Here is a 14,236-nt window from a genome sequence, read left to right on the forward strand (position 1 = left end):
ACCACGAGACACCTTCTTCTACACAAATCTTTATTCCAATGGATGAATAAAAGTGAATAAGCGCTTTCGCTTGCTGCTCGCAAGCTTCTTCAGATACAATAACATTTCTTTTTTGAGTTCCATCATTCTGAAAGCCTTGTAATCTCTTACAAAAGATGGTGTTAATAGCAGCTTCATCAACCTAAATGTCCTTCAGTCTTTATTTGCCCCAGTCCTCCATCCCCTAGAAATCCCACTAGAGTTCAACCTTTTTGGAGAATGATTTTGTCTGAGTGAGCACATGGTTTCCTCCAAAGGTTGTTTTCCCAATCATATTACTAGTACCTAGTTAGCATAGATGTGTTAATTGCCTTTTATCTCTTCTTTTCTCATTCCATAATCCATAAGGGGTGAAAAACTGTCCGTGAAGCATTTTCTGCTGATACCACAGATGGGGCCACATGCTGCTAGATCCTCCACATGCTGTCCACATTCTTTCATTGTCCCTTAACAGGCTTAAGCTTCACCTTTAGTCTATGTTAAACTGCTAGTCTCTTGTTGGAGCCTTTAGATGTTACAAATTCAGAACAAATTGGATTAGATCTGTCCTTTGGATGAGATGTTAAACCAAAGCCCCATCTCCTTGAATGGTGGTACTTCAGGTGGAAGTAAAATATTTCATGGCAACGTTTGAAAAGAGTAGGGGAATTTTCCTAATGCCCTGGCTAAATTTCCCCAATATTTAAATACCACTTTGGGTCTCCCCTGAAAAGTGTCTACTAGCCTAGTGAGACTAATCTAGTCAACAAAGGCTAACTAAATAAATAAAATAAATAAATAAATAAATAAATAAATAAATGGTGCCATTCCTTCCCTTCTTTATATCTTTATATTTCTTCTGTTTACTTCTTGAACCTCCTTCCCATGTCTTATTTTCTTCTCCTTTGTATCCTATTGCCCTGAGTCCTAGAAAATTCTATGACTCTCTAGTGGAGATTCTAAACACTTTTTTCCTTTCTTAAACTTTTTACAGACTCACTCTGTCTCGCTCTTTCTCTCTCTCACTCATGTTTCCATGCTGTGTGGCACATCGGGCAACAAGCGTCCTTCAGAGCTCTTTGTTTCTGTAGCAGTTATGGATTTTAAGGTATTGTGTTGCTAGCCTGAAGCCCAACCCTCCTCAGAGGGTGCACCACACATTTGTATGCAAACACTCACAAACAGACATAATTTAAAGTGTCCAATCCACCTACTACATGTGTTTGGAATGTGGGAGGAAACCTGATCACCCAGACGAAACCCACGCAAATACAGGAAGGACATGCAGACTCCAAACAGAAGGCACCCCAGCTTTTTACAGTTGTTTCTGTTGTCCTTTGTTATCTGATGAAGACTGTGAATATCGAAACTCATCCACCTCTTTTTATCTCTTGTCACCCAAACACCCTACACCATCCCTTGCCAGGTGCCCACCATCAGAATCTTTTCAGATGATCTATGTTGTTGTTTGTCTTTTCAGCTTTTCCCAGTTAGGGGTTGCCACAGCAGAACTGTGGTCCACTAATGATTGACAGTAGATTTTTATGGTGCTGAGTTGCCAGCCCGATGCCCAACCTTCAGCAAAGGCACGCCCATTTACGCATGTCTTTTGGAGGCCACTCGACCATGGGGAGGACATGCAGACTCCACACAGTAGGTACTCCAGCCAAGAATCGAACAGGAGAACCTTTTGCTGTGAGGCAACAATGCTACCGCTGCACCACCGCGGCTTTTCAGATGATCTATGCATATTTCATAATTCCCTTTCTCAAACCTTGCACAGTAGTTTTCCTTCTACCTTCTGAACATTGTTTGTCTAATTCTGATTTTCGGACTAACAAGTTGCTCCAGTCCTAAAATCTTCACCTACACCTCCTATTCACCAATCATCTACCCTGGTCATCCTTTAAATTAACTTTGTTAGTCTCTCATAATATTTCCTTTAGCCACATGCTTTCTACATCATTAACATCTAGAATATCTTGTATCAACGCATTCTTTTATCCTCATTGTTCTCCCAAACTCCATCTGTGGCTTGCCATTTCTAGCAACCCCCCCCCACTTCCCCTCTTCCAGATCATGACTACTGTATCTCCTTCATATGGAAATTTGTTATCATAAATCTGTCAAGATGATTTGCTTGAGCTGAATCATTCCTAGAGAAGATAAACTGGTTTCTGTACTTTTTTTTGTTTGCCAGTTAGTGTCTACACTTTCACCTCAATTTCAGTGATTAAAAGTACTGATGCTTAATACGTTAATAAATTTTGTAAACTTTTTAATAAATGTGCAGCCAACAAATTGACTTTTCCACTTAATAATAAAACCACAATCATTGCAAGAGGTTGCATCCGTATTTTTTATTTACCTCCATGCATGCAGGGTGGTTCTTGTATTAAAGCATGCAGATGCAGCTACATGCTATCCCTGGGATGGATATGTTGGAAAGTTAACAGAATGAAGAAATATAAAAACATATGCATGGATTATTCTGAATGTTTTAAATTTAAAAATTGAACAGTAGAAGGGAAGATAAGTGATGATTCTAGAAGCATTGTGTGCTGCAGTGCACAAGGGAAGGCCCACATAACACTTTGAGGTTAATGTCTTCCTAATGTGGAATTCTTTTAGCACAAAACTTCTCTCTGTTTGACTTCATTATCCAGCTAAAATGTCTTCTCATCAACTCCCCTTTCCACTTCCCCTCTAATTCTCTAAAATCATTAAAGAAATTATGGAAAATGCTTTGTGAAAGAATTATGTCAGCAACTTTGTAGCATTTTCTCCCAGTTCTTAATAGCACTATAATCCACCTACCTATACATTTTTAATATGACCTCCAGAGATTTTAACTAGTTCCTTACCAAAGACATTATCAGCTCTCTGTTTCCCCCAGGCCCATAAGCCATCTCTAGCCAAGGAAAATGTATTATGCAAATGTGTCAAGAGTCTTGCACCTTCAATTTAGGCTCTTCCTCCTCATTTTCTCAAGATCTCCTGAACTAACCTTCATCTTTTTGTCAGTTGTGAGCATCCCATATCATTTCCTGAAATATAAAGCATCATGTCTTCCATCCTATTCTGTCCAAGGAAGACTCTTCCACATCTAGATCACCTAATAATCATGGTCACTCTAGTCGCCTATCCTTATTTTATATATGGCACAGGCTTATACCTAGGCCTTCCTTTCCCTGAACAGATCAGATATCTGCTTCCTATGGCAGCTTTAACATCATGCCATGAGTCCCCAGCTAGTACAGTAACCCTTCCAAATGAGTCTTCTTGTTTTGCTACTCAAACACCACTACTCTAAGAACAGAGGGATGTTTCTGTCTTTCAGCTGCTAGTTTCTTGCTCCTACCTTGTCTATATCCACTCTCTTTACAAAGCTTTCTCTCTATGGGTTTTACTGCATGGGTTCTTACATTGTGTGCAAAGTGGTTTCCATGTCCCCCACACCATGATTTCCCTTCACATATAAGGATGAGCTGAAACTGTTTCAAGATTCTTACCTAAGGGGATAGACTGCTGTCAGGCTGCTGACTTATTCTTGTCTCTTTGAGCATTAGGTCCAGTTCAGTGCAACGTGCAACTAGTAAAGACCACGAGAGGCGATGACGTGGTTTCTCTATTATTAACGCTGTCCCGCTATCTGCTGTTCCCCTGCTGAGGTTGGATGGATCTCACTTCTAGTGGAACCAAAACAGCAAGGTGATCCCCAAACTCTGTCAGCACTGCCGTGCATCAGACATCTGTGGATACAAGGAGAGTGTATCCTTGTAAAGAGAAAGTAGGTCCCAGACACCTTACGAGTGATCCAATTTTCCTAGTTCCAGTTTCCCTGATATAACAGGAATGACATAGGTTCATAGGTTCATAGGTTGATACTAAGCTATCAGCCCTAGGGCCTATACAAGCCTAGCCATAACAATTCCCTGGCTATTTCTTCCCACACTATTTACTTCCCTGGACCCTTGTCTAGCAGGCGAATGACATGATCCCCAGGGTGAATTTCCTTTCTCCCATCCAATCGTCAAGGTTCCTTTTAAAGAGGGCCAAAGAGGTGCTCTGCTTGACATGTATGGGCAGTCTATTCCAGAGTCTGGGGAGTCTCTGCGTCAGGAACCTAACCTATACATTGCTCAGTTCTGTCCTCAGCTTCTTTGATTTTCCCATTGTGTTTGCCTATTTACAGTGCCTTTATGAACATCTTTATAGATTCATAGCTAGTTATTAGACATGCAGTCCAGGAAACCATTAAGGAGCATAGTGCAAGTTCCCAATAGCCCCCAAAGCACTGTTTAGTTAGTTGACTTGCTCAGGATCACACAGTAGGCAAATGATGGCTGAGAGAATCAATGAAATTTGCAATTGTTTTCAAAGGTTGTATAGCTATGACCATCTGGCACAGAAGAATAAAGGTCTGACCGTGCCCCAAGTAACTTGTATTGGTCTTGCAGTATAGGCACTGGAGGGTCTAAGCAGAGGAGTGTAGGAGGGAGTGGCAGATGCAAACTTACCCATACTGGGTAGAGGGAGACAGCTTGGCTCACTGTATTAGCAACACCTGCAAGAATGCAGGTGTATTGCCTGTAGCATTTAGAGCCTGCTGTGCCTGCACTGTAAGCAGTGTGCTGTTTGGCTTGAGACTGCTCATGAGCACAGGCATACATGCATCAACAGAGGGCAGTGAATGCTGAAATGCTGTGGGATGGAATAGGACAGACCACAGGATCTGCAGAGTAGCCCACACCTGACTTTCACCTCCATTGGGGAATGAGTGAGCTGCAGGGATGTCACCCTCGTGGAGGAGAGAAAGGATGATTTGGTAGAGGAAGTACGAAAACAAGGTGTACAAGCTGGGCATTAAGCAGGGGTATTAATAAAGGGGTATAGGAAACATGCCTCCCTCTTTCATCTAGGTCTGGTAATGTATGTTTGCCTGAGGCCCTATTTCTTTAACTATAGTCACAATCATTGGAAGTAGAAACCACTGTTTATATAACAAAGTAACAAATCTATTAAACCATTACTCAGCTTGCAGATCCTGCTATGAATGACTGAACCCTGTGTCATTATCCCTGATATCCAACTACAAATAGTACCTGGATGGATGTTACATAACTCTTTTAAACAGCAATTGTAAGGCAACTGAGGGAACTGTGACTACCAGAATGCACTTGAAGATCGATATTCATGGCACTGTGGGAGATTCTACCAACACAAACCGATCAATAAGCCAAGATATGCCCTACAGTTCCAAGCGCTAACAAGCCCATCAGCCTTTTATGCTTATAATAAAATGATAACTCTCCCAGGTGAAACTCCTATGTAGATTTATTCTCCTTTCCTGACCTGATGGCCTCACCAGGCATCCATACAACCCACCTAGATATAACACTCTCTAGAGACACGCCTCCAATTGTAAGTATCTGTTCTTTACAATTTGTTAACTTTGTTTTAAATGCCCTTACCTGTAGTAAGCATATTTCAAGTAAGGGATGCATCAGATTCCCATTTTGCTTTTCTTTCCATGGTGCAGTCTCTTCGTCTGTTCTGAAGGATGCATTTAATTTCTAACTCCTGCTTGCATTCTTCCTTTGCCCCTAACTTTACGGCCTTGGCCGTTTTCCCATTTTCCTTTTCCCATCATGCGTTTCTCTCTTTCTTCTATATCATATGTGTCAGTACTTCCATGCTACTTACTGTAATTCCCTAAAACATGATTATAGTATTAACTTTAATTAGGTTTAGTTTGCCTTACTTTTGCTTGATTCTGGTTTGTAAACCCCAGACTAAGCTTGAAATGGTCCACTTGGGTCTGAAACACGGAAGTAGCATTAACATTAGGTAAGTATGGATTTTCTTAGTAATTGTAAACACCACTGAATAATGTAATCTAACTGATGAATTGGTGTTTGCAAATCCTGGGCTAAGCCTGAAAATGATCCACTTGCATAGTGTTCTACTCCAGTCAACCTATACAAATGAAATAAATTCTTACCCTATATCTGAGATGTTACTGTCCATTCAAAGGGGACTGTTTGACATTTTCATGCTTGTACATAGATGCAGCCCTGTGACCAGCTGGGCAGTTTGGAAATAACGTTTCAGATCATCAGTCAACTGGTTTGGACACTTCCTCTTCTCTGTCCATTACATACACAACTGTTTGCCTTATGTTTCATATAGAAGCTGTTTTCCAGTTTCGCACTGCATCATCCTTACAAACAGATTGCCACTTTTCCAGTCTCTTGTTGTTTGGGATTTCTCAAAATGCTCCTTTGATATGGATGAATAGCAAAGACAAGTACAAATGTACTGGGGGCACAGACAAATAAGCACATGCCTTTGAATTAGAATCATCTATCTTTTTTAATCCATGAATATTTCTCATCCTCCTCTCAATTTGCACTATTCTGGAGAACCTATTTGTGAAACACCACTCCAGTTAACCAACTATCTAGGTACCGCAGGCAGCTCTTATGTTCCACAGTACAAGCTGGCAGGTATCAGTGTGCACACCCACTGGGTACAGAGCTCACTCTGAGCTAATTCTCCCTTTTTAGCCAAATTTTGTATAAACTCATAAGAGGTACTTTCTGCAACTCCACTATCATCTCTGGTGTTACAGTTGACACTGAAACAAGAAAGAGCTTTCAGACACTTATTTTACAATGAATTTCCACATTGCTAAACCAGTTGAACAGAATGCAGATTTCTAGTTCTATCCTGAAATTTGCTTAGGTCACCATCGGACTTGTCCTCTCCATGGGTGACTATAACTGACCATCATTCCTGCATACTGGCAGGCTGAGCACAGTCCATTACATGAGTTCCCTGCTTCGATAGTCTCCACCTACTTTGAATCCACTGTAGCTGCATCTCCCCACTAAACCATGATGTGTTACTCTAAAGTTAACTGCCCACCATAGACTTATTGCAGCTACATCGCCCTATCTCATGCTACCATATTAAAATTAAACACAGTGTAGTTCATATTAATTATTCTCACCACCTTCCTTGGTATCAAAACCAGTGGCACCATACAATAGAAAAAGGTTTGTTCTTACTGTTTGTAATATTTTCATATGCCATATATAATACAATAGGATGAAATGTTACATGCAATAAAGTAGGAAAAATGTTGTAAAAGGAAAATGCCAGGATCTAATGTGACTTCTTTTGAAGTGTAGTATGATTTCCCATATCTACAGGCAAACACATCTCCTACCTTTTCCTTCTCTACAGGGTGTTAATCCTAAACCTAACTCCATGCTTCTTAGATTATTTTATTACTTTTCTCCTTTCTTCATCAAGTTCTGACTGACAATTAAGTTCTCTCAAGCCCTAAGGCAGCCAACTGTTTTCATCAATATCATCCAACTACATGGAGAAGTTTATACATCAGGAATGGTACCCTATCTTTGTTGGACTCATACATCTCAAACTCTTTGCAAAATAAATCTGGACAAAACCAGAAATAATAGTGGGTCAGAGGCCAAAAGATAGGGACATAGTTTTAATATTACACTTAAAAACTTAGAAAGTTGCTAGAATAATAGGCTTTTCATTAACCTGCATTTTCTGAAGGGTATGAAGTCTGAAACTCAAATAGCTGTCATTGTTTAGTGACTTTGGTCCTTAATGATATGCCAGAAAACCCACAATTTTATGAAGAACAGACCAAAAATATATGTCAAAAATCTGGACATTCTGTAAAAGTCTGTACAGTTGAGAGGTATGGTTTGATAAAATGTGCTTTTTCCTCAGTTTCTTGTCATCTAGCCTTCTCATCTGAGCTTTTTTAAGGATATTGGCTGTCCCTGGAGTACCTATACAACTGGAAAACATAGACTGTATTTTCATTTCTTGAGGGTTAGCCCCAACATTCTGATCTCTGGTATCTGTAGAATGAGAGGGGACTTGTATTCCCTGGTCATTTCCTGAAGCCATCCACTCATTTTTATCCATTTACTCAAGGGTCTCTTGTCAGGAGATGTCAAGGTCTCCCTGCCTCTGTTTTTCTTTGCAGACAACTCGATCTTATCTTGTGAGTCTAACTCCCAGATACGCTTAGAGCCATGATGCTGCCTTCCTTCTTTCCATCCTTCTACAAGTGCATTCACTTCTTCAAACTCAGCAAAATTTGCATCCCTCCCTGCCAAACGACTGCTAATGTTATGAGAGATGCCACTCATGAAGGTATGCGCATGACCGAGGCTCAACACTGCATGGAATGTCTTGTGCATCAGTATTCTCTAGTAAGGTATGCGCATGACCGAGGCTCAACACTGCACGGAATGTCTTGTGCATCAGTATTCTCTAGTAAGGTATGCGCATGACCGAGGCTCAACACTGCACGGAATGTCTTGTGCATCAGTATTCTCTATGGGTCTGTGAAAAGCCCTCTGTAACCTTAATCTAAATATCACCAATATGAATGAATCTATGCAATCTGCAGTCCTGAATTATACTGTCTTATGACCTGTATGAATGGCAGAGGTCTAGTACACCCAGGATCATTGCTATTTTAATAATTCAGTGGATCCACTCATTTCTCAGAGACTATTCAGCAGGGATTGTTGATATTTCCTTAATTATTTTTTTGATGAGATCCCTCATCTTCATCTTCATCTTCAGGGCTGTTTTTGAAACAGTGATAACCCCCAGAGTTTGATGCACTCATAGGACATTCTTAAACTCAGTAACATTGTTCTCTGCATCTTGTAATCTGTTTGAAAGTAAGTCATTTGTCTCTTCTGGTAATCTGAATTTGTTGGCATCTTCATTAATTTGGCGCTGCTGACCATCTAGATCGGTCTACAGTTCAGCCATATTGTCAGGTACAAGCAGTAGCTTATCAAAAGTCAGGCGTTACTTCTATTCCATGATGGCTTTAAAAGCTCTCAGGCTTCTTCTCCATCTCTTTACGTTTGCCTTTTGCTTCCTGCCACTGTACCACTGGTTTCTCACTAGGTAATCAACCAGTAACTTAAAGAGAAGGGACCCTAGGGAGATCATGGGACCCAGCTGCAATTAGTTTGAAAGCTGTTCATGACTTATATCTCAAGAATAACCTAATTTGAAGTGGCATCCCAAGTTTAGCTCAGATTTTATCCAGCTTACTTGAATGAATTTTGCAGGAGCACAATCACCAAAGAATTACAGAAGATTTATGATCACATATTAAGCTGTTTTTTTTCATCAGAACTTCTTATATATAAAACAAAGATGTTCCAAATTATCATCATTGATGAAAAGCATAAATTCAGCTGGGAGGTAAGCCCCACCCCTTATCCAACACACATTTTGATATATGTAAATACATTGCTTTTTGTAGAAAGTAGTGATAACTTTGATTTAGAGATCTGAGATTGGCTCCACCCTTAGTGTTGGATTGCTCTAATCATTTTAACAGCAGTCTAATCCTATTTATACCAAGAACTCTTTTACTATTATGCTGAGCCAGCAATAGAGGGTGACTGAATCATCTACTGAATCATCTACTGTTACAGTGAGAATCTCACTCATCTGTACTTTGTGTTTCTCTTCTTTTTAGTAGATTTGCTTTTTTAATGCAATTATAAACCAATGTGGCTAGTTTAGAGATTAGACCATTATTGTTTATTTTAATACCATAGCATACTTCTCAACTGTATAGATTTTTGCAGAATGTCCAGATTTTTGTCTTTTATTTGTGGTCTTTTCCTCATAAAAATTGTAGTTTTCTAGCAAATCGCTAGGGATTGAAGTCACTAAATAATGACAGACATTTGAGTTTCAGACTTCATATCTTTTAGAAAATGCATGGTAAGACAAAACCTATTATTCTATCTACTTTCTAAGTTTATAAGAGTAATATTTAAAATCTGTCCCTATTTTTGTGCCTTTGTCCCCCAATTATGTTTGGCTTTGTCCAGATTTCTTGCATTAAGAGATTGAGAGGTATGTACCAAAGTTTCTTAAGTTACTGTTTTCAATTATTACTTTATTTAACTATTGAAAGCAGTAGCTTATATGTTGTTAGTATGTATATATATTTATATATAAATTACACCCAGTGTGTCATTCTTTCTTTTATTTAACTACTGGTCGAATAAAAATCTATATGTTGGTGAACAATTTCAAAATTTATTTATTTTAGTATTGCTAAAGTTCAGAAGAAAAAAGATTTTTAATGATAATTTAATCAGAATTTTTATTTTAAATGTTGCTTTTTAATTGTTGCCATAACATCTACTTAACAATGATTTAGTTGCTATGCTGAGGAATAATTAAAGAAACAGTTCTCATGTTCATATCTCTTCACTTACTGTATTGCAGAACACTGAACTGAAGCTTTCAGATGGAAGTGTTGAAGTGATTAAAAAAGACTTCGTTGTTGATGCACCTTATCAGATATATAGCATGGGAATCTATTCTGTTATCGAAGCAGAAAATGGCATGGTCCTCATGTGGGACAAGAAGACGAGCATGTTCATCAAACTTAATCCATCTTTCAAGGTGAGATAGACAATGTAATTGCATGACACACATCTGCACAATTAAAAAGAAAGAGAAGTGCACCCAGAAATAACTTTTTGACAAATAATATTAAAAGGCAAATTACATATGAAAAACTATGGCAACAAAATAAATATCATATTATATTATATTATATCATATTATATTATATTATATTATATCATATCATATTATATTATATTATATTATATTATATTATATTATATTATATCATATCATATTATATTATATTATATTATATTATATCATATCATATCATATCATATTATATTATATTATATTATATTATATTATATCATATCATATCATATCATATTATATTATATTATATTATATTATATTATATTATCTCATATCATATTATATTATATTATATTATATTATATCATATCATATTATATTATATTATATCATATTGTATTATATCATATTATATTATATTATATTATATTATATCATATTATATCATATCATATTATATTATATTATATTATATCATATTATATCATATTATATCATATTGTATTATATCCATAAGGTGATTACATCCACATAAATAATAAAATATATTATCTTTTTCTAGACAGGCACTGTAATTTAACATTGATTGTAGTACTTTGTTTTAGAGGATTGTGAACCATATGATTAGTTGTTCACCAGTTACATATGTAATTAACATGGTGAAGTAGAAAAACGATATATTTGTTTAAAATATATAGTATAAAGGAATGGCAGTGAAGAAGAATAAAAGGTAATGGTTATGATATGTTCATATCAACTGAAAGCTTTTCCAGTTTTTCTGTGCAAAAATAGCTTGCAATGTTTTTAGTTCCAGTGGTGCTTCATACCAACTAAAATCCTTTACTGATGATTAAATCAGGTCGTTATTGTATTTATTATCCAGTTATTGTACTGATTATCCAAGTTGCTTAATTCATTATTGTGGAAAAGGCATGCATAGTTGGTAGCACAGTATACATTACATTAGATACCAAAACATTAATAAACTTATAAAAATAATATTTTACAAGACACCTATATCAAATGACCTTCACAACTTTATTGCGTATTTTAGCATTTGATATTCTTTACAGATCTTGATGTATTTGTTGCTCTGTAGCAAACAGTTCTTAGCAGTGTCATTGATTTAGAAGGATTAGGATGCTGGTAACCTCTCACTACTTGTTTTGTCTTCTACCATCCATCTTAGCCTGCTGAGAATACAAAGGCAATGTACAATATGTGATTTCTGAAAAAATGAGACAACCATATTTAATGCTGTGTGAAACATGAAAACTGCTCTAAAAATACAGAGAAATGATTACAAAAATATCTTCAAACAATGCATTAATGTGCAATTTAAATTATCAAGCTTCATAAAATTGGAAATGATGTAACACTCTCAGGTTAGCTGTGCTATTTCAAGCTGTCATCCAGAAGCCCATCACTACAGAGTTCCATACCACAGTGAACTGTGAAAACACAGTCATGTGCAACAAACGTGTCTGCATCTCTAAAAGTAGAATTACCTCATTTAATCATTTATTACAGTGTTACTAGTAAATATCTACATAATCTGGTGGCTTAGTCTGTTGTAGGGTTGCAGTAGTGGCAGTATTGTGAACTCTGTTCAAAGATTTGTGCTTCAGCACTTTTGATAGCTGTATATAATTGCTTCAAATAGCATTCCAGTAGCACTGAGGCCTCAGTCTGTGATAGTTCTGCAGTAGTTGTACTATTGTGAATTCTGCTCCAGGATATGTGCTTCAGTACTTTCATATCTGTATATACCTGCTTAAGTTGCATTCCCTTGCTTTTCTGTTTGCTTTGATACTGGTTTCCACTGCTCTTTAAGTTTGTTCCACACCCTGCTGAAACATTAAGCTAAATGTATTTATTTATTTTATTTTACATTTGTTGACCAGGATAGTCCGACTGGATGTATGTCCATTTTCAGTGGAGGCCCGGGGAGAAAAGGTCCACATTAAGACAATTTGCAAGACAGAAATCTTGACCATATACAATACAGATAATGTCAGACAGGTAAAACATTTCAAATACAGGAACATTTATATAGTACTGTTACAGTAACATACCAACATACCCGACTAAATAAGTTAAAAATTTTGAGTAAAAGGATTAATAAAACAATTTTATTTTTTTTTTGAGGGTAACATTGTTTATAAAGTTTACCAAACCTTAGGAAGTGAGCTACTACAGTAGGAATTAATAGAGAATATCAGAGCACCTGAAATAGCATGTTAAAGATAGATAGTAAAAGAATTGTCCTGCTAGGGGAGAAAGTGTCAGTCAGGATTTGTGCATGGGCAAAGCCATTGGGCTTTAAGGAAGAATCTTAATTGCTTCTTGAAAAGTGGGGTAGAAGAAAGGGCTGTTAGTTCAGTTGGAAGAGTGTTCCAAGAGTTACCAATAGAGTTTGAGAACAAGCTATCTCCAGATTTGTTTTTGGACTTTAGGGTAGCTACAAGTACCTTATTAGCTGATTGAAGGGTTATTAGATTTTTATATGGGCAGATAAGGGTAGAGAGTATGGGTGTATCTGTGGGATGGGATGGTGTAAGATCTTGTGTACAGTAGTAGGTTGCTGGAAAAGAATCTCGCTTTGCAATTACAGCCATCCTAGCAATTTAAGATTTTGGCAGTGGTGTGTTCAGAAAGGGGCACCAGTGGCAAATCTAGCTATGTTATTATAGGATGTTTCCAACTTATGAAGATTATTTTTGGATAAGTTGGTATAGATTGGGGATGCATAAAGAAGGATGGAGATTAAGTGAGTTCGGGCAATAGCAGTCCTAGTTAGAGGTGTGAGATAGGGATTAAGTCTGCAGAGGAAACCAAGTTTTTTATTAACTGATTTAATGGTTAGGTTGATATGTGTCTCGAAGTTTAGATTATGATCAATTGTTACACCGAAAAATTTGGTGGTTGTGTCCGGAGTTATTACAGTACCATTATTAGATGTAATTGTGAAGTTGATAGCAGGAGACTTCTGAGTGGGAGAGAATAGTGCCAATTTTGTTTTTTTGGGGTTAAGGATAAGACAGCATTGATGGAACCAGTTTTCAACTAAGGTAAATACTGCTTGGGTACTCGAATGAAGTCCAGCAGGTGAGGAGGCTGACATATTAATGTCGAGTCGTCGGCATATTGTATGCAGGTGGTTTGCGGAAGGGAAATTTTCAGATCATTTATGAATATGGTGAAGAGGAGGGGTCCCAGAATAGAGCCTTGTGGGACTCCAAGAGTTATAGGGAGAAGAGTAGATAGTTTATTTTCCCAGAGGACTGCTTATTGTCTATTTCCCAGATAGAACTTGAACCAATTAACTGTCTGGGTATCTAGTGAAAGTGATTTGAGTGAGTTTAACAGTAACTGATGTATAACCATATCAAATGCTTTTGAGAGGTCAATAAAGAGGGCAAATAAGCTTTTGTTATGATTTTTATTAATGCAGTCAGAAAAGGATAGTAGAGCAGTTAGTACTATGGAAAGGCCTAAAACCATGCTGGCAGTCAACTAGCAGGTGGTTTTGGAGGAGATGATCAAGTAGCTGACGGTGAATACATCTCTCCATAATTTTTGCTAAGGGGGGAAGTAGGGCTATGGGGCAGAAGTTTGAGAGTTCATTTGAGTTCCCACCCTTATGCAGTGGGATAATATATGAGACTTT

The 14,236-nt window shown here is 37.4% G+C and overlaps 1 protein-coding gene across 1 annotated transcript in view; it reads left to right on the forward strand.

Moving 5' to 3' along the window:
• Positions 1-14,236, forward strand: part of LOC122791457 (mucin-2-like) — a 508,385-nt gene that overhangs the window by 294,238 nt on the left and 199,911 nt on the right. Inside the window, exon 25 of the mRNA XM_044059202.1 lies at positions 10,345-10,524. Within this exon, the coding sequence (XP_043915137.1) occupies positions 10,345-10,524 (180 nt within the window). The remainder of the gene's footprint in view (positions 1-10,344; positions 10,525-14,236) is intronic.

Source organism: Protopterus annectens, chromosome 17.part0 (genome assembly GCF_019279795.1).
Source record: "Protopterus annectens isolate FY-2018-M chromosome 17.part0, PAN1.0, whole genome shotgun sequence".
Taxonomy (NCBI): Eukaryota; Metazoa; Chordata; order Ceratodontiformes; family Protopteridae; genus Protopterus; species Protopterus annectens.